The sequence below is a fragment of the Castanea sativa genome, chromosome 3 (genome assembly GCF_040712315.1).
Source record: "Castanea sativa cultivar Marrone di Chiusa Pesio chromosome 3, ASM4071231v1".
Taxonomy (NCBI): domain Eukaryota; kingdom Viridiplantae; phylum Streptophyta; class Magnoliopsida; order Fagales; family Fagaceae; genus Castanea; species Castanea sativa.
Window position 1 is genome coordinate 50,970,861 of NC_134015.1, and position 25,115 is coordinate 50,995,975.

Here is a 25,115-nt window from a genome sequence, read left to right on the forward strand (position 1 = left end):
AGCACTCAATATCCTGAAACAGATTATTGGGGGTAGGTTACTCATTTGTAAAGAAAATCTAGTTTTGTACCCTCTAATTTTATTTTATTTTTTTATATTATATTAAGGAGGTGTGTTGTTTCCCTAGTAATTATTTATACATAAATCTTGGATTCAGAAGCCTTCTCACAAAGTTTTGAAATGATTTTTCATCCTTGATAGAAAAATTAAGTTAGGGACCAAAATGATAATTTACCCTATTATGTATTTTCTCTTGTTTGCTTTGAATGAAGGCATTTATTAATCAACTACTAAAAAACAGTCACTTAAAACTCTCATCTAACTATCTAAGAGTGACCAAAAGAACACAACCTTTTACTTTTGAGGGGGGGAGGGGACACCACTGCTGCACATAATAAAAACAAAACTTCCTCTTCAATCAATATACATCAGGCTGGAAACCAAATCAACTTGAACAGACCAAAAATTGCTCATTTGTATTTGTTAGATCAAGTACATGTACATCTGTCGCAACCCTAATAACCAGTATTTCCACGAGAACAGATATATGGGTGAAGGAAAAAATGGACCCCCCCCCAAAAAATAAAAATTAAAAACAGTACTAGATATGGCACAAGCTAATTTTACAAACATTCTATAGCTGACTGTCAAAATGAAAACTTTTGTACAGTAATAACATTTCAAACTATTTCTTAAGGGGTATCTTTGGCCGAGATTTCATGCTGGCTCTTCGAGCAACATCCCATGCCTTCTGTGGGGCATATATACCAAGCTGTGCAGCAAAAAACGACTCATACCCAGGTGAGTCAAAAGCAAAGCCCGTGTGTTTTGATCTTTCTTGTGGGAGTAGAGAAATGGCATATCTCCTTGCCTCAGCTGGCGTAAGTTGGTTCTCAATCTCAAGCAAATCTGATCGGCCAGCACTTTCAGGCTCATGCCTGTGAATTTCCTGAACAATCTGATAATCATAGGGGAAGAACCATCTTTGAATCCTGTATCCAGATAATCCCAATATTAATGGAGGCAAACGAAGCACACACACGCTAAACAAAATGAACACAGAAACTGCAACATAAAAATAAAGATGTTCATATGCAAAGTATTTATATATATATATAAAGGGTTTACAGAAGGGATGCAAGAGTACGCACAAAGTGCAAAATGGGATGGAAGCTAGAACTTAGCTATATATGCTATATGCATGTAAGTCTGTGATCTTAAGTTCCATACTATACCAAAACAAGTGTGAAATTGTAAACATTGAAAAAGTATTCACCATAAAATACGAACAACATAGACCAAACTAAGTGGTTGACACCCTTGGTGAGTATCAGATGTTTAGATGCATGGAGACGTGTGTGTTTATTTCACCATTTAGATACATTGTGGCAAATATAGGTATGCGTTTGAGATGAGCTGAATTTTTCAGCTTATCTCCACTTTCAGCTTATTTTTGCTACTATTTATGGGTCTCACTGCACTTTTTGATATTATTTATGAGTCCCACAATACTATTCAGCTTATTTTTTAACATTTTTTCTACACTTTCAGCAAAATGTTTTCAGTTTTAGCTACATAAGCTGTTCCAAACAAACACTAAGTAGCAAAGAAATCTATCCAGATTAATACAGCCAGGAGCCTTCTATTGATTATCCTAAGAGAATACTGCCACAGAATTTGGGAAATATGAAGAAGAGGAAAATTAAAATCAATTGCTATTAAAGTGTTGTTTAATCATGGAATAGCTAACTAAGCCAACCACTATATAAGCCATATCAATAATGACATTGTCACAAGCTTTACTGCTTTAGTCAGTTCAACCTGACCCTACCAAAATGACTAAAGCCAAGTTGTTAATTTGATCAATGACAACATGCATGGAGACAAGCTTAATTATGCATAAAAGACTCATGACCATTTCCATTTATAAAAGCTGTGGAGTGCTTTGAGAAAACAATTTCTTACCCTTGGTAGATGAAGTCACCAAAAAGAGCAACAATGGGAACAAGAAGAAGTGTGACATAAAAATATAATGTACTCATCAAGACATATATGACGAAATAAACATTCTCCTGCAGTGAATGCAAAAAAATGAGGAAGTTAGCATTTAAAATAATTTGAAAGGGATTTTAGGAAATATACCCAAAAAAAAAAAGACCCACCTGTCGATCCATTGGGGTCATAATTCCTGAATAAATAAAAATGAAAATAAACCATGCTAAAATACTTCCCCCAACACTAATGTAATGCCACCTAGTAATCGAATTACACATCAGAAGAAGTCGCAAGTTGACCGTTACTACAACACATGTGAAGGTCATTGTGCTGACATCCCAGAGACCAAACATCTTCCCTGATGAACTTTTAGCACCTTTACTGGAAGCGGTCACAAAGCAATAAAAGACAAGAGATTGGTAGAAAGAAAAGAAAGCCCATACTGCCACAACCCTCCATTTAAAAAAGACATTTCTTATTCCCTCCATATACAGTTCAGGGTACTTCTTAGAAAGGGTTGCACTGACATCCTGGAAAAGAACAAAAGTAAATAATCAAAAAACATTTCCCTACAAAATAGTTAAAATACAGTGCACCTAGTAAATTATATTTTAGATATGGAATGGCCTTCCGATACAAGTTTTCCCAACAAAAGTGATGAACCAAACCAATTGCATTGGCATCAACAGAGCTGCAGTTGTCTGAAAGAATGCAGTACCTTATCAAAAAGCCCAACAATGATCACAGGCAGAGCTGTAAATATGACATTATACAGGGACTGAAACCAATCATCATAGAATCTCTGACCAGAGAATCCAGTATGAAAGGTGAACCAAAATTGAGTCAATGTGAACGTAAGATTCTTGTAAAAGAAGTATGTCACAACCTGCAATGAAAAAATTATATATAAGTAACCTCAAATTAGATATTAAATCATTTGTTTAATTTTTTAATAATTGTTAAATTACACACGCACTCAGCCGATCTTGAACTTACTACCTCATTCCCTACCCTCCCAAAAAGAAGGAAGAGGAGCCATTTGAGTAGGGATCATTCACAAATATTAACAAAGTTTTGAAGTTATAGAAAATCCATACCTTGCATAATCTAAGATAAGACCACCGCCCATGCACAAGAAGCAAATCCGTAAGAAAGCGAAACTGGGCTATTGCAAAATCACTAGCCATCACTGCTTGCATCCCTTCCATCCCACTTATTCCAATGCCAATATGAGCAGCTTGAATCATGCTAACATCATTGGCACCATCACCAATACTAAGTGTAATTTTCCGAGCACCTTTCTTGACCAGAGTTGTTACCTGTTAGGCACCATTGGTTAGTGCCATAAGAATTACATTATGCTTTTAGAAGCAAAAAATGTGCCATCATTACTTTTACTTCACAGGAAAAGGTCAAGCTTAGAAGTACAAGGTCCAACCAAATGGACTTAAATATAAAACTAAAGACTTGTCACACAACCGATCAAGATTCTCTCAATTTTTCAAGGAACTCCAATGTGAGGAGTTTGGCCAATCGTAATTGAACCAATATGAATGCCCATATCCAATACACATTGGTCACAAATAAAAAAGGTTGGCCTTCAATTGAAAAAGTTTATTAAGCTTTTTTTTTCTTTTTGACAGAAGTGTGATCTTAATTGCTATATTGAGGGCTGAGATTAGTCAAATTCCAGTGGAGTTCCAGTAGGAACTTCAGAGAATCAAGATCACACATCCTCAGTGGCAGACCAGGCCCAAGTCCTTTGGAAGAAGATGCAAGAGAGTGAGATTGAGTAAACAAAACAAATCAAATATAGCTTGTCCAAGTAAAACAGCATTAGAATTTCAATCCATTTATCCAAGACAGGACCTTTTCTTATGGGACAGTTGCATAAGACGACCCCATTTCTCTCATGACATGGTATGGAATGCAACTTACAAAATTTTCAAACAGAATCCAAAGCCAAGCAAAGAAAAGAATATAGCTCACTCAAACATATACATCAATGGCAATGAAAATTCACTTTGTCAAGTATTCTGCAATGTATCAATAGCTCACTCAAACTTATATATCAATGGCAATGAAAATTCACTTTGTTAAGTATTCTACAATGTATCAATAGCTCACTCAAACTTATATATCAATGGCAATGAAAATTCATAAAGCTTCACAACAATTCCTTTTCATGCCCCATTTGGTGCTCAGATAAGAAATAATTCAGTTACCATGACGAATCTTACCTGTGCTTTCTGCAAAGGAGAAACTCGGCAGCAAACAACTGAAGTACAATTCAAGCTCAAGTTGAGCAGCATCACTCGTAAAGTTGGGTCTAATGCATACATCAAACACTTTCCATCTATTACAAGTGCTAATTTTGGTCCGGAAACTGTCCGAAGACTGTGCTGTGCTTCCTCAAGGCACTTCTTCAGCTCTTTCTTAACTTCCTCTTTGATGAAGCGTGCAATTTCCACTTGGTCACCCTAACAACAAAATTTCAATAATAATAAATGAGCTCCAAAAATAACTCTTTCCAGCCTATATACACATAAAAACTTGTTAGTTTAAAAAGGCAACTTACCCTTTCTTCAACTTCTCTAATTGCATCAGTTTCAGAACAGATGATAAACTGCTTCATGTCATTGTTAATTAAGTTGCAGGCTACAGCAGATAGAAACAAAGAGAATACTCTTAAGTTGTTGCAAACACATAAAAGGAAATGACAAATAGTTAAAATGAGAGAGAGAGAGAGAGAAGTCAGTCCTAGCTCTCATTTTAAGAAAACTCACCATAAGCTATGTTTATTGCTGTTTCCATCTTGTCCCCTGTCAATACCCAAATCTTAATACCAGCTCGAGAAAGAGTCTCAATACAAGCTGGAACTCCTTCTTGAAGCTTGTCTTCTATAGCAGTGCACCCAATCAAAATAAGATCCTTTTCTATGAGTTCTGCCACCTGCATAAGTTTTACGTTTTATTTCAACAATTACTTTTAAAAAAAAAAAAGTATTAATCGCTTCATATTTAAAAAAAAAAGCAAAGGAACACGAATTTTTTTTTTTTTATATAAGATAGAAATTCTACTCTAGCCTAATCTAAGTGTATATGTGTGTGAAACTCCCTTTTGAAAACTTGATCCTAGCCCTTACCCCTCACACCCCAGAAGCACTTATACTTGTGAAGTGACCATCGCACCAAAGGAATACAGAAATTAACAAAGTATAAAAGGCACTAACATCATGCTCATGTAAGCACTTGATTCACAAAATTTAAAACTAATCAATATGAAACAGTATATAAAAACTTCAAATATGTATCATCAAAACCTTATACAAGAAAATGAACTTAAGTCAAACTTCTATTGAGAGCATAAGTTCTGTAAAATATGCTATACAAAACTCGAATCGTATTTTAACTAGTGTTTTCCAGTCTGTTTCTTTAGATCTTTTAAACGGCATCTTATTTCAAAAATCAAGAGTCTACAGCATGTCACACACAACAGAAGTGTATTTCTTTTTGTAAGAAAAAGAGACAGGTAAACACACAACAGTATATATAATTAATAAACCAGTGTCCAAATTTTCCGGGTGACAAGATTTTTTTTTTGGGGGGGGGGGGGGGGGGGGAGAAACACTTTCACGTACAAACAAAAAGGTATTCAAAAATACCAGCAGATTAATATCCACAAATAAAGGGTTGGAAACATCATTCTTGTGACATTCCCTCAGTTCAGATTTTGAATCAAGCACATTCATATAGAACTACAGAGACTACCACACACATCAGTACCCAAATAAAGACTTGGAAAAATCATTCTTGGGACATTTCTTCCCACTTGCATTTTGCTAAGTGATCAATTGTAATCCAGGATATCAACCACAAACGCATCAGTAATACAGCAATCAAAAACAGAACATAAAATAACGTCATTCATAAAAGTGATAATTTCTGCATAAAGAGAAGCATTCAAAAAGAATATTAAAGATTAGAAATTATGTTTTAGCAGAGAAACGCAATCAAATTCCAATGAATTAACAAACATGTTTTTCAGAGGATATACCTCATCCAACTTCTTCTCACGATCTCGAAGAGAAGATTTAGCCTGGATAAATTTCTCATTCCAGCTCTCATACATATCAGGACTTAAATCTCTATAGGCCAGGCAGAGTGTACGTAAGCCAGAAGATCCAAATTGCTCCAGTTGTTCCCTTGTTACTCTCCTTAAATCATCATTTACAGAAGCCAATCTCTCAAATATTACAGAATCAGCACCCTGTCAAAAGTGGATTCTAGTCAGGTGTTATTTTCTTTTCCAACAGACAAGCAATGTTCATACTTTTTAGAAGCCTAGCAAAACTATTACCTTACAGTACAACACAAGCCGACCATCTGGATAACGACATACAACAGACTGACGCTTCCGTGTACTAATTACAAACAACTGATGTTAGAAAGGTGAACCCTGAACTTATAAAGGAAGATAAATTACTCCAAAAAAAAAAAAAGGATGTATACTCACCTATTGAACTCAAGGACATTCAAAATCTCATAAGACACATCTTGGATTTTACCCATCTTCTCAACATTAGATTCACGAACATATATCATGGTAGGTGTACGCCTGAGAATGAGAAAATCATTAGCCTCAAAACAAGCTGGATACCTGGAATAAAACTTATTACTTGTATTAGAAGAAAAAGGGGATGGATATCCTGGAATGATGGCAGCTCTCTAAGAGAACTCATAGCCATATTGAAACATTTAAAGTTGGGTTTATGTATAAAAATATAGTCTGTAAAGGTTTAAGACTATTTCTTATGACCCAAACTCAACTTAACTTCAGTGCTCAATGAAACGATTCCAAAGTCCTAAAAACCCATCTGGTGGTAGCTACACCAACCCCAATGGGTTGGAGATGACACAAACCAATGGTGTCAGATTAATTAGAATTTGTCACTTTATGGCATTAAACAATGGGAAAAGTTAATGGATGCCCTAAGGGCATTGGTTTAAGAACTATTTATAGAAACATTTTATGGGAAACTGATAAAGCAATTTTTTTTTTTTACAGCTTTTTATATTTCCCATGAAAGTGGTGTCAAAACTTTCCTAAACTGGTTTATTAACAATTGCCCTAAGGACACTTGTTAATGTGACCCTTAAACAATATGGTATCAAGGCAGAAAATTTAAGTCAGAAAAAAAAAAAATCCCATTCTTCAACAAGGCATGGGAGAGAATGGCAAGTACAAACCTGTAAAAGAAGAAACCAAAGTTCTTTGCAGCAGTAACCAAAGCAGCCTCATCAGGGGATGCAGCTTGATATGTGATTTTTTCTGGGCTTTCTTCACCCTCAGGGAGTACAGTATGACATATAGCAAGGCATCTGAAAAATTCCTATTAAAAGAACAAATACTATACTCAAACGAATTGTAGTTAAAAAATTATATTAAAAGATTATGCCTGTTTCATGACGTGTATAAGCCTAAACACCAAACACAGTATATCAAAGCAAACGTTGAGAGAATGATCAATTTTGAAAACCCTAGAGTGCCTCAAGTTAGGCCAAGTGGCATACCTCCTAATAAAAAGGAATTGCAATCGATAAAAAGGAATTACATACAATTGGTATGATTAGAGTAGGCAATTACAACTAAAAGACTAACAAGCGTAATTTAAATAGGTAACTACAACTAAAATATTTGGTGTAGAGATATTCTTATATATACTTCCTTTCACTAATTTATTAATAAATTAAAACAAGTGGGAGGAATTAAAAAAAAATGAAGGCTACTTCAAAATCCATCCGACAAATTCAATGTCTAATTCAAGAGCCACCACTCAGGTCATCTTGCAATCTCAGCAGTTACAACTAAAAGAATAACAGGTTTAACTAGAAGAGATAACTACAACTAAAAGATTTGCTGTGGACATATTGTTTAATTTTTTTTTTTTTTTCTTTGACTATCAAATTTAAATTTTAAACAATTGGGAGGGATTAAAAAAAATTGGTGGCTACTTCAAAACCCATTTCAAAAAATTCAAGGAATGTTTGATCCCCTAATAGTTTATTCTCAGTATTACTATTATAATATATAAATAAGTTTGGCAAGTGATTGATTGTGAAATCAAATTGAAAATAGGAAAGAATGAAATAGGTTTCCTTTGTGCTTAAGTTGGTTTGGAAGTAAGAAAGATTTTCATTTTTTTTAAGTTATAACAATAGTATCTTGATTTTTTTCTTTTCTCTATAAATCATTACAAGTTAAAATCTTATTTTCAATTTTGTCTGATAGTTATCGTTCTCTTCATTTTATTGCCAAGGAGAGAATTTTTTTTTTTTTTTTTTTAAAAAAAAAAAGAGGCCATGGAAAGATTATCAACAAATAGGATGTTTGTACTTCAGTTTACATTTAAATAAAGTCATACATTTCAAAATTAATTATAAATACAATCTAACGTATTATCCTAATAATAGGATTGTCAACAAAATATTTAAAGATGAATAATGAAGAAAAGGACCCGTGCATTGCACAGGTTACAGGTAGGGCTGTACAGGCACCGCCTGCCACCATAGGAACTTTTTTTTGATAAGTAAGAATGATATATATACGAAGGTTACTCTATGCCTGAAAAACACAGTGGTCACCATAGGAACTAGCCAGAGCCAAACTGACCAGCCACCTCAATCCTCCATCGCAGGTGCCAGGCACAGTGGTCGGCAGCAATTTTCAAGTACCGAAGTCGGCTGGTACAGTTGTCGGCGAAAGTTTTTGGATTCCGACGAACACCGAACCAAACCAATTTGATTATATATATACATCTATATATATACATCTATATATATTTCAACTTGAGATTTCTACCCCTCAAGACAGATCTAAGATTTCCACCCCCACCCACAACATAAAACCCACCACCATTTCAGCTTCCGATCTTCAAGCCACCTCCTTTTTATTGCCACCCAAGTCAGATCTTCAAGTCGTCATCTCTGCCTCCATTGTCTGGTAGTCGATTGGACTTCGAAGGTGAGTCAATCAAAGGCCAGTCCCAAGAGCCCTGACCTTGCTTGTGTTTAATATTTAGAGGGTTTGCAGTAGCCATTGGGTGGGTTTTGAATCTTTTGATATTTAGATCCCATCCTAAGTTTTGACTTGTGGTTTGAATCCTTAGAGAGTTTTCTGGGTTTGATTGTGATTTCAGTTTCAGATCTCTCTCTCTCTCTCTCTCTCTCACTGTGACGGACTAGGTGGAAACCAACCACCATGCCAAATGGAACTACCGATGTTGCCAGAGAACCGTTCCTCAGGAGCAGCAGCGGCTTGGGTTTTTAGGAAACCAAAAGGTCAGGTGTGGTGCAGAAACGGCCACAAAAACCGGCTGCACTGTGCTGTGTACAGCCCAAACTATAGGCAAATTAAAGGTTCTTACTCAATTAACAGCTAAACACTACTAGATCCTAACAAAAACGCCAGCACTATGGCACTATTCTTGATAAAGTGTGAACAGCATTTTCAACATTCCTTCTTACCCATTATATTAGAGTAAGAATCCGTGTTAAACAAACTTCAACTGAAAACATAAGGGAAAATCCTGATTAATAGAAGTTATATAATTAAACAAGATCCCAAAGACACCCAAAACTACCCAACAATAAACTTCGCTGCTAAAAAGTTTTAAGCTCACCAAGAGAAAATGAGGAAAAAAAACCATGGTATTCCCTGAAAATGCAGAGTAAGCAGATATGACAACATAGCAAAAAATTTGGAAAAAAATTATTCTATCATATAAAAAATTCCCCCCCCCCCCCTTTTGATAATGTGGGAACCTTTTTAAAGAAGATCCATTACTCACCTCTAGCCAGTAAAACCAACAGGCAACTGACCCCACCCACCAGAAATAATTGCCAGGTAGGGGTTAGAAAACACCCAAAACCCATTAACCTGCCCATGACCCACATTTTTTAAGTAAATCCTTGCCCACCCATTTAAAGTAATGGGTTAAATGGGTAAATATTATTGGGTTTCTAATTTGAGTATTAATGGGTAAACCCGCCAGGTAACCCATCTTTTTCTTTTTTTAAAAACCTATCCTTAAATCTAAATTTTAATGTTAAAGGAAAAAAAAAAATCTAAACCCTAACACAAACTACTGACCCTCTCTGGTTGATTTTCTTAGTCTTTTCTCCAATTTTCCCAGCCACTAAATAAATCCTAAGATCATAAACCCCCCCTCTCTCTCTCTCTCTCTCTCTCTCTCTCTCTTCCCAATCTGAGAAAATTATAGAAACTCACTCACAGGTCACAGCTATACCTTACCCAAGCACCAACAAAAACAAATCAAATCAAAATCAAAATCAAAAACATTTTTCCCTAATTTATCAATCTGAATCAAAAATTGAAATCATTCCCTGAGATCCAACTCGTTTCTGACTCCAAGTTCCTCGCCCTAAGTCGGTGAGTCAGTATCACAGCAACAACAAGAACTATAAGAATAAGCAGCAGAATTGAATTCCATTTTCAATGCTCCTTCCAGCGAGGGTATGATAGAGTCAACGGTGGAAGCTAGGGTTTGGTTTTGCATTTGGATTCCTTTTGTTCTCAACTATGGCGTAGACAATGACCATTCTGAGTCTGGCGACAACGTCGTCAAGCTAGCACAAGGGAATGATCTTGCTCTCTCGTCTAATTTCTTCATCATCGCAAGCTTCATTGTGAAGAAGTAGTTTTTTCCTTTTGGTGTTTGTTTGTTTTTTTAATTTTTGATGGAACTGGTGCTTGTAATTATGTGTACCAATCTAATAATGGTTAAATGGGTGGATTAAGTCCCGCTTAAATTAAATGGGTAGGGTGGGTATTTAAAATTTATTTAACAGGTAATAAGTGGGTAAATGAGTAATTATATACCCAACTCATTTGTGACCCAACTCAAAACCCACCCAGCCTGCCTAATTGCCACCCCTAAATGCTGGGTAATTCAGGAACATTCATCCCTGACAGGCTAAACAATTTACGCTTGTGCCCAACAGCAGATCATATTGATTAATTCATCAAGTGAACTTTCAAATTACAAGTGGACAGACCTTCCTGTCTGTGTAGAATATATCATATATGACAAGCACCAAGGCTATCTTAACCTAGTTTCACTAACTAGGACAGATTTGAGGACTATTCCATAAATGGCCAAAAAAATATGTTCCAATATATATTCTAAAAAAGTAAAAGTCACAACTCAGAATCATAAATTGAGCATAGTCCTCCCAACCATGCTGCTTAAAGATTCACTAAGCAACAAAATCAATACATCATAACTGGTAGAAAAATCTTATCCTGCAAAAAAAGAAATTTATCTGTATATCAGAACCATTGGAAATAGTTCTTCAGCCCAGCAATGTTAAGCCAGCAAGGCATTCCCCCCTTCTTACAGCAACTGTCAGAAACTCTTAAAAGACACATAGAACATATATAAGAATTGACGAAGGTAATATGAGAGGCAATCAAGATAAAAAATATCAATGCCCTAGTACAAGCACCAACAGTTTGACCATAAACAAGTCTCATAATAGAAAGCATGCTAAGATAAAAAGCCTGATTGTAATTATTCGCTACACATTAACATATGGAAAATATTTTGCATACAGTGCAATTTTAGATTAAACAATCTACCTTGCAAGTATCAGGATTAGGCTCATTTCTCCAAGCTCCTCGCATAAGCCTAGCATCATCAAAATTAAAACCCTTCTCATGCACTGCATTGGCTGATTTCCGATCCTGTAACAATTTAATAAAATCAAAGTTATCTTTAGTTAAAACAGGAATCATGTCCATCTCCATAAATTGACAGCAATGTATACCTCCACTTTTAAGCCATTCCTCTGTGCTATTCCCCTCTCTATTTCAGTGATACCAGTTCCATACACCTCTCCTCCAATTGAACACTTAAAGAACTCCATTAAATTTCTTGTTAAAGTTCCAGTTTTATCAGAAAAGATGTATTCCACCTGATGGCAAAGGAACAATTCAGAACGATATAACTAACACCTTTGAAAATCATCTTTGATTAAGTATATTAAAAAAGTAGCAACTCAATACAGGCAACAGCAATATAATTCCTAAAGAAGTGTAACAGAATTAACTTTTAATGATGAAGAAGATGACAACAAGAAGTGTAGGAATTGAAGTTTCTTTTGTTTGGTAATTTAAAGTAAAAAATATAAAATAATAATAACATAAAAATATAAAATAAAATAATCAACACCACCACCACATTGCAACTCACTCATCATCAATATGACAGCAACTTACCTGTCCAAGTTCCTCATTCAAATTGGAAGTCCGAGCCAATGCCGGAGTGTTGGTTTCACTGTGGTACATATGTAAGTCCTTGTTGATGTATTGAGTGGACTGAATAAATTTGACCATCTGAAACAGCATTCACAAAAATAATAAAGAATTTTATATTCCATTTCCTGATGTTAGCAATGTGCAGCTGTCAAATAGGATCACTTTCTTATCAAGACCTTTTACTTTATTCAGCACACAGATAGTAATGCACTAAGGAACCTACCTCAATGGAAACATAAAGAGAAATGGGGATAATGGTTGAGTACAAAGTAATCAGCGTAAACATAGTCAGAACAGCAACCTGAAAAACCAATAAGTAGAATCAGATGAGGAAAAATTAAGAGGAACAAAACAACATGATCTCAGTCCATATTATTCAGCTCACTGTAGCAATAATACAATACCAAGAGTCGGTTGCCAGGATTGAACTGATCATCCACACTTTTACTGAGAGATAAGTAATAGTACTTGCGGTCTATGAATATACCACTGAAAAATTGCATGAAGCCATAAACATCACAACATGGGAAAACTCCAAAGTAATGTGAACAATTTTAAGTACTAAAACAATTCACAAATATGGTGACATATATAGTACAGACTGGCAAGCTTAATAGTCAAACCTGCCTATGGCTCCAATCAGACACATAGTAAATAGAACACCAAAAAGCATGAGAATGAGTTTGTCAAGTTTTCTCTCTAATGTACTTCTTTTGGAAGGAACATCATTGGCATTCATCATAACCTGCAATAAAATCCAAACACCCATCAACATCATTGGCATTCATCCGTTTTTGCTTCTCTCTCTTTTTTGTAATCTTTGATATGCTCTGTGCTTCTTTGCATAAAGCAGTTTTTTGAATATACATTTTTCTTACTTATCAAGAAAAGACAGTAGAGACAAATGACACAATGGGGCGGATACCTAAAAATAAAAAGGACATAACCCATATAGCAAAAAAATTCTATGAAACTAATATCCTCCATCAGTTGCAAAAGGAAACAACTTAGTGGATCATGACTTTCCACGATTTTTTTCTTCCTTCTGATAATTCCCTAAAAAATTTTATAAGTGCTGGTTATATTTACAATAAATAAATAATAAAAATAACCAGAACCAAATAATTTTTTTTTTTTAGGTTATTTATAAACCATTGAGTTAGAAGTGCAGGGAAGAGTATAAACAAGAAAGTTGATGCATCAACATAACAGAACACATCATAACATGGAACCTAAGAAGCATAGAAAGGCCTTTGCTGAAGTGTCACCATGTATGATACATGTTAGCTATTGGCAAGTATTGGATATGTTTTCAACACATCTGACAAGTAGGAAATTGGCATGCATTAGATATGCCTCAACATGTCTGACATGCTGTACAAATTCAAAATAAAACAAACAAGAAAAGATCATTTTGTGTAATTTATATATTTTAAAGTAGGGCATTTGGTGGTAAATTAGAAAAGCAAGGGGTTTGTGAACACAGAAATTCTGGATTTCCATTGATCTCATTATGAATATGTTGTTAGACCACACACAAATGTGCATGTGCGTGTGTGGAGAGAGAGAGAGAGAGAGACTTCCACTTTGAGCTTCACATTTTCCACCAACCTTATTTTTCTTGTTGAATATCTTAGAAATTACATATGATGATATTCAGATCACATGCATAAGACACACACACATCACAAGCAATATACACATGAAAACATATCATGTCTACCCATGTCCTATTTTAAGATTTTCCACTTTTCATGTTTCTCCATGTTTCCAAGCATTGGGGGTGGGCCAAAGAGAGGAAAATAGGTTTTCAGTATACAGCAGTGCAGTTCATGATATCAAACCTTTGTTTCATGTCCTGTAAAAACAACAGCCCCAACAATGTACTCCGTATTCCTGAGACTGCAGCCCTGGAAACAATTTAGCAGTGTCAATAAGCAAAAGCCAGCTAAGTTTCACCAATGGAGAGCAAACAAAGAAATCAACATTGACCAAATTTATTATCTAAAAAATCAACAAAATCTAGAAGAGAGGAAATGTGGGTGTTGCATAAGTATTTGCTCATACAAGGAGGGTGGGGATAACAATTTAATTACAAAAATAGGCAATGCTACACTGCTAAATATATGATGGTTCCACTCTCTGTCCAAATGATACACATTAGACAGAAAGAAGCTGCATTTCAAATGAAACCATTCCTTCATCTTCCTAGTCAACCTTTCCAGCAAGTTACACATCAACAAACTTCTTCAGCATCACCTATTGAACTCAAAATACATCAAATACAAGAGACCAATGGTCAACTCTCTCCACTGCACTTACACATACAATGCTAATTCACCATGATCATAATTAAACTGATAAAGGGATTCTGAATAACGCATAAACTGGTAATCGGTCCAACTCAGGAAACATTTCATTTACACCACCAAGATCAATAGGATATTGGAGTGCAAAAGACTCTTAGCAGATAGTCAAGGGCAGCAAGAACAAATTTAATGGCAAAGACTGAACTACTAGAAACACAAGGATGGAAAACAAACAAACATAAAGTGCAAATGCATAAGGAGGAAAACTCAATGTCATACTCGCAACAAGATTTGGTTTGGAGAGAGAGGCAATGTTTGCTTTTGAAATAAGAGATTGCCAGTGAAAGTGTACAATGAATTGTTTGGTTGCTCGCACTGCACTTCACCTGCAATAACGAAAGGAATGCTTTTCAGAATTTTTTTTTTTTTTTTTTTTGGGGGTGGGGGAGGGTTTATAAATGATAAAACATATTAAAGATCTCAAAAGGGGCAGGGGCAAAACCCAAGTTCACAGGAAGTATACATAGAGAAATAGCCCAGAATAGAAGCTTGTCAGGATTGAAACAAGCAAGAGATCTGGAGTTTAGTTTGATAAGCATATTGAATTGAAAATTAGGGAATGACGTTAAGTTTATATATTATATATCAATTTCTAGGCTAATTTAGTGCCATGGAAAGTGTAAATATAATTGTATAAATAAAATATTTTAGAAATAATACTTGAAATACAGATCTGAAATTTGATTCCAATTTTACAACCAAACATATGAATAGAAATAGTTATTCCATTACAACATCTAATATTGCTAGTAATATGAATTTCTATTCCTAACGTAATTCCCATTCAATGTAGGCCTTAAGTTTTTGGGATAAGTGTTAATCTATCATAGTATCAGAGTAGGTGATCATGAGTTCGAACTCAGTCTAAACATGTTGGGCCCCACTAATTAAGGAGCTTGGACACGCACGTGTGAGGGTGTTAAAATAATGGTTAAATGATTAAGTTCATAATTTCCTAATAGTTTAAACTTTTGGGACAAATGGTGAATTATCAAAGCTCAAACACCTCAAACTTGGTCTAGTTCAATTGCAAACCTAGTAAAAAAACATTTTTTGTACCACTGGTAATTTACAGCCATTCTCTTAGGTGTATGGTTGTAATAAGTAGGGAAAACATGCACTTTCTCAAACACTGATTCGACATTTCCTATGACCTTGTCCTCCCTCACTTATGTTTGCCCAGCTTTTATTTCTAGTTACTTCCTGGCTTAATAACGACATGGAATTAAGAACATTTCCTAGGGCTGTATTCCTAGTTTCATTTTTAAATTAATTAACACTTCCCATTTGTAAACAACTGCATAACCACTGGTTAAATTTTGTATGGGTTCAATGAAGACTCTAAAAAATCCTATGAATGCAGATGACAGTATAAGCATCACAGTCAACAACATTTGTGACGAACAAGTGGAGCAACAAAAAAGCTAAACCTTTGAATTCAGATGCTTTCTCAGGAGTCAAGAAATCCCAGGTCCTTTCCAATGCCTTCCTAATTTTCAAATTTGTTTCCCCATCCAAATTTGCAGTCTGCAGCCGACAATAAAAACAAATTAAGGAAAAAAAGAAGAGATAAAAGTTAAGGAAATATATTTTTTTATATAGGTATACAGTGGGGAAGGTGATAAAGTAACAAAATTATAAATAAGAAAAACCAAACATTCTTCAATCTTCTAGAAAAATCATGATAATAGTCATATTTAAAAAAATAAAAATAAAAACACCTCAATATAACAGACACCATCTGAGTTTGTACTAGCAAGAAAAAGCAAATCTGCAGGAAAGAATCCGTCCTGCTTAACCTGCAACCATGCAAAATTCATATCATAAAGAAGCCTCTGACATAATTCTTGTGTTGTTGATAGAAAATTATGACATTACTAATAATAACAACAGCATCAATATCAACAAGTAGAGCATTTGAACAGCTTAAAGACAATGAGTTGTAGATAACGCTTGAAATGAAAGTATTATACAAAAATCATGTAGGAATTACTTGAGAAGTGTTCTACTGCCCAACCCCAAGTCCTCATAACTTTAACTAGCCACATAGAAAATGAACCAAGAAGGAAGCAGAACAATTAAACCAATTTTGCAGAGCTATTCGCAAAACAAAAGAACAGCACACACATCATCAATATGAAATATTTGTTATCATCCAAAAAGTAAATTTTTGAGAACCAGTCTGACAAGTAACTCATCAAGACTAGAGCTGCAAAAGAAAATCGAGAGAACCCCTACCAAGCAAAAGAAAATCCATTCTAACAAGAAATGAGAAAATGATTTAAGTGCCACAATTACTAGTGGGCACAGCACAAACAATGCACATGGTAATGGGTGATATATTCATACATACCATATTATAGATTCATACATCAAAATTACTTATCAAAAAATATATATATATATATATATTTATACATCAAAATCAGGGGACGAAGCTATTTGCAGAATATGACAGAGGAAGAGGGGAATAGGATGCTCAACATGCACTATGCAACCTAGTAATATTAAAACAAGCATGAAATAATAGGCAGCACAGTTGGTTAACACTTGACCACAACAAATTTGGCTCAGAAAATGAGAGAATGTCACAAACTAAATGACATAATTTACATACTTGTAATAATGCTACAGTCCACAGAAATGACAAACAACATAACTGCCATAATTTATCTTAAGGATGATATATTTCAGAAATCATATGATTTTACACAAGTATCAATACTCAATCTTAACATATAAAACACAAATACATGTCATTGCAAAAAACACAAAAATGTAGAATACTCACCCTGACAATGTCCCCAACCTGCAACTTCTTCCAGGGAATAGGCTCCCACTTTTGATCTAGCAAGACCTCTATAAGATTGTTATTTATTGACATGTCATTCTGAAGACGCTTCTGTTATACATGATTAAGGGGAATAATCAAAAAATAAGGAACTGAGCCTGGTCCTACAATTATACTCCAAAGCAGATAACAAAAGGAAGATAACAAAGTTTCTTTAAAGAAGCCCAAGCCAAATAGATAAATGAATACAAAAGAGCACATGCCACAATGAGCAAAGACTGCAGTACTCACCCAATCCTCAAATGCTTCTTTAACTAGAGAGACAAAAAGCACCAGACTCAAAGGGACCACATTCGTTATTGGAGATACAGGACTGCATGATCAAAATAATACTTAGATATCCAGATTCACAAAAAAATCACATATCGGTAGGATAGATCTCATGACCCTAGAAAAGTTATATAGTATTATTTTGATCATTATGCCATGTGGAAGGATGACAGAAAAGCAAAAAGCAAGGCTTGTAAAAAAACACAGAAAGGGAATGAATCCCAACATGAAAACAGGTTTCAACAAATGATAATAAACATAAAAAATGAATCATATGTTCAACATATTAGACATCACTTTTTTGTAAGGTTTACAATAGCTTAAAGTTAGTTTTCAACAGTTAAATGTCTCAGCATTACACAAAACTTCATACTAAGCATCCTAGTAAGGAATAATGGCTTTCAGTGAAACCAGTAGCAGCATTCCAAATATAATGTAGAAGTTCAATTCAAAATATTAAACTTCATTTAGTGAATTGGTCAAAGGTCTGTAGGCCGGTGAAGAATGGAGGGCCAGGCATTCGGTGCTTGAGAAGGTTTAATTCTGCCCTTCTAGCCAAATGGTTGTAGCGTTATGGTGAGGAGAATGATGCCCTTTGGAGAAGGATCATTGGGGCGAAGTATGGGAATGACTGGGGTGGTTGGGTTACAAAATCTGTGTCTGGGGCTTATGGTGTTTGTTTGTGGAAGTCCATTAGAAGTGGTTGGCTGAATTTTTCCAAGTTTCTTCGGTATGATGTGGGTGATGGTACTCGTGTGAAGTTTTGGGTTGATGTGTGGTGTGGGGATAGTCCTCTTAAGGAGGCGTTTCCAGATTTATACAATATTAGTAGGACAAGGGATGCTTCGGTCTCTGAGGTTATGTGCTATGCAAATGGGAGAATTTTTTGGAACCTACAATTTCGCCGTTTTGTGAATGATCAAGAGTCACACTCGCTGGATTCGTGTATGGCTTTGATCTATTCCACAAAGGTGCGGGGTGTAGGTTCTAACAAGCTTTGTTGGAAGCTAGCCAGCAGGCGTGGTGAGTGGGTATTATCACTCCCTTTCCCCCCCCACTGCCACTCCCTTCCCTTGGAAAATGATATGGCAATCGAAGGTTCCCCCCTGGGTTGCTTTTTTCTCTTGGACTGCTGCTCTAGGCAAGATTCTTACTATTGATAATCTTCGGAAAAGACACTTTGTTGTTCTTGAGTGGTGTTATATGTGTAAAAGGTGTGGGGAATCTATTGATCATCTCCTCCTTCACTGTCCTATGCTTATGAGATGTGGAGTATGGTCTTTTGCTTGTTTGGTATTTGTTGAGTAATGCTGCAAAGGGTAGTGGATCTATTGGATTGTTGGGCTTGCAATTTTAGGCATCATCACAATATAGTGATTTGGAGGATGGTGCTGCACTATTTGATGTGGTGTATCTGGCGGGAACGGAATTCTAGAAGCTTTGAGGGTCGCGATCGGTCCATTCTTGAGTTTAAGTCTTTTTTCTTTTTTACTCTTCTGGAATGGTGTTTAGTTTTACCATCTTTTTCTTGTCTTTCCCTTCCTGTTTTGCTTGATCATTGTAATTTGGTTTCTTGATTTTTTGCCTCTATAGTACATTTCCTATGTACGGGGCTATGTTCTTCTCTAATATATTTTTTTCGTTACTTATCAAAAAAATATATATATTGGGGTGCATGTAATCTCCCACTTCAAAAATGAGAAGCTAAATTCTTCAAAAGCACCAGACAGCCCAAGTATAGAAAGAATTTTTACAATTTATTAGTTTGGTTACATAGTAACTGTATAAAAAAAAAGGTCAGGATCTAATTGGGGGCAGCTCTGTAAAGGATTCATAGAGCACAACCAAATTAGTTAGTATAAGATCTTAGTTTTTTTTTATTATGTTTAAGATCTAATAACTCTCACAGGCAATATAGTATGTTATCTAAGATTAATAGGGTACAAATGAAATACATGATAACTAGTCAATATATAACATTATTTTATGAAGAGTTGAATGCAGGTAAATTTGGAAGCCAGCCAACTGAGTATAAGTTAAAGACAACCCTAAACTAACATACCTGATACTTGTTGCTGATAAAATTGAGATTGAAAGAAAGTAGAGGTTAGCCACCCGCCTGAACTGTCCAGTGTAAGAAAGAACGAAAAAAATTTCTCAGGAACATAACCAAAATAAAATCACAGGAAAGGTGGCAATGAACCAACCATAACCCATTAGTTAGATATGATTAACCATAACTTATCACTATATATAAATAATATTAATTTCCTAAACCCAACTCCAAAATTCAGCATTAAAGTCATGGTATCAAAGTCAAGTACTAAGCTTGCATGGTTAAAATTAACCTAAGCCATTTTATTGAAGAATTTTCTGGACTCCATTCACTAATTTTTAATAAAAAGACAGGCAAGGTTTCATAATTTTTTTTAAAAAAAATTGAAAAAAGAGTTTCCAAGTGAGGTGCCCTATTATTTCTTTTAGCGCAATGATCAACAAACGGGAAAATATTTAACATTGTGTCAGACTACTAATGTTAGTCATTTGTAAGCTTAAAATACATTTGAAGTAGGACCGATTAGAGAAATCTATCTATGTTTGCTTGTGGTGGGCCAGGGCTTAGGAAGATTAAGGATCTGGGGTTAAAAATTTAGAAAAAGATTAAGGCTACAAAATTGAATAGCAATTTGAAGAGAAAGGACAGCAGCACCATCTTTTAAATCAAATAAGTTAATAAAAATTCTAGAGAGCAGCTTTGTTTGAGAACTTTACCTATTGTTTCATAGGGTATTTGATGGAGAAAGTATGTGAGATTAAGGGTTTTCATATGTATGGAGAAGGGCTTGATTTGGGGTTATACAGGAGAAGGAAAATAGAAAAGTTTGTTACCATTTAGGGCTGGGTTGCACTGACACTTGAACAGTATCAATATGTGAATGAAGAAGAGAGAGAAGAACACTTAAAGGCATAATCACCTCAAAACCCAAAAAGCTCATTTTTCCATTAATTTTGCGAATTTGAGTATAATGAAGGACTTTTATATAGACAATTCCCTTCAGAAAGAATTCCTATTCCCCATTTCCACGATATCAAGAAATAGAATAACCAGTTCTATGCATCTCCGCTTGTGCCTTCTAATACCTCAACACCAAACCAACCCTTTGATAGGTCATAGGTGTGTTGAGAAAAATATTAGGTTGAACTTCAAGTTTTAGCATAAATTGGTTCAGAAATTACCACACATAACCGCCACCTTCAATCATAAACTAACATCGAGGTAAGAGATTAACTTAACAATCAATTTACCCATGTTATTGCCAGTATGCTTGAAAGTAATTTACCTGTTCAAACAGTCCTTTCGGTAGAAAAGTAAAAAAGTTGAACTTCGTAGTTGATATAGAATTTCCCTGACATAATTGATACATACAAATCAAAATGAAAGAAAATTTATTGGAACCAGATGCAAGCCACGTGTAATACAACATCAAAAGAAGTGCAGAAATTCCCAATTTCCATATACAAACATTCTCATCCATGCAAAATACTAATTGATTTCAAGATTCAAAAATAGGTCTTTGACTGCACAAGACAGCAGATTTATTTTTCTTTTCTATGTTACACTTATGTACAATGGCTTAATATCGGCCTCTTGACTTCTCATGACTGCCTGTGGTATATGATAGATATTTAACGATTCTAGACTTGTAACTCAACTGATTTTAGCACCTTCTGATGTTTCCAATGGAGACATCTAGGGTTCAAATCCCCCCACCACACCACCAACTATCGAATGTATCAAAACTAGTCGATAACATGATTTACCTATCAAAAAGAGGAAAAGACTCTCTTCGAGTGGGCATCGCAGTACTTTACTCTATCCTTGTTTTCTCTTATGGAGCTCCTAGTTTCTTTATGCCCCTACCATTGATTCATTGGTGCTTCATCTTGTCACGATACATATCTCTTTTCTTTCTTGCTTTTTTTTACTCATTGTATACTTCATATATACGCTTATTTTGTTTTAGTGAACTGCAATTATCTATCATAAAAGCATACAAAGCTTTTTACACTAAACTACCCCCTTCTTTCATGTCTTCCTCGTCTAAACAAACCACACCATTAATAAAATAAAATAAAATAATTCCCAATATCGTCAACTCACCTATGGAAATTCGTATATCAAAAAGGCTGCGAAATGGGTACTCACTCCCCACCCTAAAACCCTCCTCCCCAACAATGGGTTAAACCATGTAAGTCCACAGGGCAATTTCCTACAAAGGCCTACTGTTCATTCATTCATTCTTTTCTGTTCTGCTTTTGGCTGTATTGCTTATATGTTAGTGCTAGCGTATATGTATGTCTGTATATATTAGTTTCTGTTGCATAGCACAAGCACCCACAAGGAGTTACAATCTAATCTTCAACCAACACCATGCCTCTTAATCAATGCACTTCCAGTTAAACATGTACAAGCTTCAATATCAACTCCATATCTAATTAATATATCAAAGTCACTGTATCCAATGACAGAACTATAGCTAAAAACCAGGCCGTGGCCCGGTTCCCCTTGATTTACAAATATTCGATATCTATACATACAATTTTAAAATTTCAATCCAAAAAATAAATAAATTATACTTAGGCCCTCAAAAATCAAAAGTACCCAATAAAAATCTAAAAAGTTACATAATTTTATTATGTTATTGATGCAGTACTAATCAGTGAAATCAGTAACAACTTTAGCATTTTCAATGTTCATATTTTGTTAATACTAATTTGCATAATAAATAAATAAAATCTTTCCACTTTGGCCCCCCCAAAAAGTTCGAATCCTGATTCTGTCCATCATCAAAAGCCGTGTAAGCAATAACGCAATCAAATTCAACAATTCTTCAACCACATAAACTTTCTACCTTCCTTCAAATTTTCTCAGCAACCAAACAAAAGCCAAATTCAAAAAAAAAAAAAAAAGGGAGGATTCTCCAAACCTTGAATCTGACGGGTTGATTGGCCTCGCGATCGTTGCAGTAGATGGTGCGGTGACCAGGAGCCTGAGGCGTGACGTGGCCGAGTCGAACCGTCCGAGTCCGAGTGGAAGGAACGCGCTCGTCGAGCGTAGAATAGTTATTGCGATTTCGACCCATTCTGGTTCCCAATCTCGTTACCCTAACCCTATCCCACCCACTCATATTCTTCTTTTTTTTTTCTTTTCGATCTGATATTTTTTTTCTTATATATAATAATAAAAATCAAATCAATCTCTCCGGTTTGGGAATGGCCGTTTTAACTGTCAATAAAAATAAAAAAACTAAAAAGAGAGCCTCGCTGGCTGGTACTGTACGGGGGAGGTTGAAACAGAGAGAAATAGAGAGAGAGAAGTGTGTGTACGCATTCAACGACCTCCCACCCCACCACTCTCCACTTCCATTTTTTTTTTTTTTTTTCATGTTCCTCTTTTTTTTTCTTTTCTTTTTTTTTTTTCTTTTTTTTTTTGATAGGATTTTTTTCTTTTCTTTATTACACAGTTATTGGGCACTTCGCTAGCTTTTTTTCTGCTTTACGCGCGGTCCTTTTGCGTGTGTTCTGAGTTTTCCTTTTTTTAGGACCTAATTGATATATGCGATTAAACGCATGCTTTCAGTTTTATAACAACATTACACGTATTTTTACATATTTTTTCACCCAAATGTATTTTCAAAAAATATAAACAACATTACTAGAAAACGTTACCAAACAGTCCTCATCTTTCATATTCCAAACTTATATGTAGAAAATTACTCCAAACCTATTATAAAAATGGACAAAACTTCAGTACTTAACTGTTGTTCTTTAGGTTATTTCTTATGATTCAGTTGTGTAGTTGTGCTTAACTAAAAATACACTTTCATCCCATAATTAAAAAAATCACGTGGTTGAATATTAAGAGGGAAATGTAAAAAACAGTAATATACTGTACTTAAGTTTTGCCCTATAAAAATAAGTCATTTTAATGTATTAAAAAAACTACTTTCATTATTTTAATACACTATTTTACAATACATCATACATTACATTTTTATTCTTCAATTCCATACATTAAAATAATATATACATATATATTAGAATAATATTTAACTAAAAACTCAACAAACATAGCCTAGGCAACGGCCACCCAACAACCACCGTCACAACCAACAGCCATCACCACACAACCACCACATCCGTCACAACTCAAAATAAACCTAAATGCAAAAAACTACACAACAACATCCCAACCCACCTCCAAAATGGAACCCAAAAATCCAAACTCACTGCCACAATTTGAACCATCGAGACCAACAATATTAGCCACTACACCCCAATCAAAATCAACCCATAATCACCAAAATAACCCACAACAACCACCCAAAAAAACCACCACCGCAAACAACCACTAACCCACTACATTTCACTTCTCAAAACCCATCAAAAAAAAAAAAAACTGAACAAACCCAATAACTCGCCAATCAATAGAGAGAGATTTGGTGGCGTTGGTATGGCTTGGCGAGGTGGAGGCATGGAGAGGTGACCGACTGGGTAATGTGGAGGCGAAGCGGGTGGACGGCAGGGCGAGGTGATCGACGTGGTGAGGTTGAAGTGTGAGTGAGAGAGGAAGAGAATGAGAGGCTAAGACCCAAGGGCAGATGAAAAAATATGTGAGAGGAGAGAGATAAAATATTAAAAAAATAATTTTTTTAAGCATTTGTGTTCGTACCATTCCAAATTTGGAACGATACTATTCACCAATGCTAAATCTTTTAGCATTTGGAAACATCTTATGCTAAATTTTTTGGTTTTTGGTGTTTGGTGTGCCAAATGCTAAATATTTGGCATTTGGCACACCTGATACTAATTAGGGGTGTCTAGCCCACCCGCAAACCTGACCCACCCACCTAAACCCGTATTGCCAACTGCCCGAACCCGTACAGCCAACTGCCCGAACCAACCACTCTGGCAGCCAATGGGGTGTCCCCATGCACAAAACCAAACACCTTCAGGCTGGTTGGCGGGTTTCCTCCCCCAAAACCCAAGCCACCCCGACCCAATCGTAAAACCAAAAAAATTCCAGCGATATTTGAAGGTTTCTCGACAAAAAATTACAAAAACCGACTATATTTGAAGTTTTCCGACAAAGAATACTTGAGATCCACCAGATCCAATGAGATCTAGTGAGATCTCGTCCAGATCCAATGAGATCCGACGAGATCTGGTTGAGATCTAGCCAAATCTTGACGGATCCGACCAAATATCAACACTGACGACAAAACCCGAAA

The 25,115-nt window shown here is 35.4% G+C and overlaps 1 protein-coding gene across 1 annotated transcript; it reads right to left on the minus strand.

Annotated features, from left to right (window-relative positions):
- Positions 1 to 450: 450 nt before the first annotated feature.
- LOC142627816 (phospholipid-transporting ATPase 3) lies at positions 451 to 23,228 on the minus strand. Its single transcript, XM_075801713.1, has 27 exons — positions 22,812 to 23,228; positions 21,165 to 21,230; positions 19,886 to 19,947; positions 17,785 to 17,866; positions 17,494 to 17,604; positions 16,424 to 16,501; positions 16,133 to 16,229; positions 14,922 to 15,028; positions 14,178 to 14,243; positions 12,957 to 13,078; positions 12,738 to 12,822; positions 12,557 to 12,634; positions 12,295 to 12,411; positions 11,844 to 11,990; positions 11,656 to 11,760; positions 7,245 to 7,387; positions 6,511 to 6,612; positions 6,355 to 6,418; positions 6,052 to 6,264; positions 4,782 to 4,947; positions 4,574 to 4,653; positions 4,236 to 4,475; positions 3,093 to 3,314; positions 2,714 to 2,881; positions 2,163 to 2,525; positions 1,966 to 2,072; positions 451 to 992 (listed from the first exon to the last, which is right to left on the minus strand). The coding sequence occupies exons 1-27, from the start codon at positions 23,010 to 23,012 to the stop codon at positions 686 to 688; spliced, it is 3,699 nt and encodes a 1,232-aa protein (XP_075657828.1). The 5' UTR covers positions 23,013 to 23,228; the 3' UTR covers positions 451 to 685.
- Between the last annotated feature and the right edge of the window lie 1,887 nt (positions 23,229 to 25,115).

Coding starts and splice junctions, on each gene's coding strand:
- LOC142627816 (XM_075801713.1), bottom strand. CDS start 23,012: ATGAGTGGGTGGGATAGGGTTAGGGTAACGAGATTGGGAACCAGAATG. Junction 11,761..11,843: donor GGAATGGCTTAAAAGTGGAG/GTATACATTGCT, acceptor AAATTGTTACAG/GATCGGAAATCAGCCAATGC. Junction 4,654..4,781: donor AGCAATAAACATAGCTTATG/GTGAGTTTTCTT, acceptor TATCTGCTGTAG/CCTGCAACTTAATTAACAAT.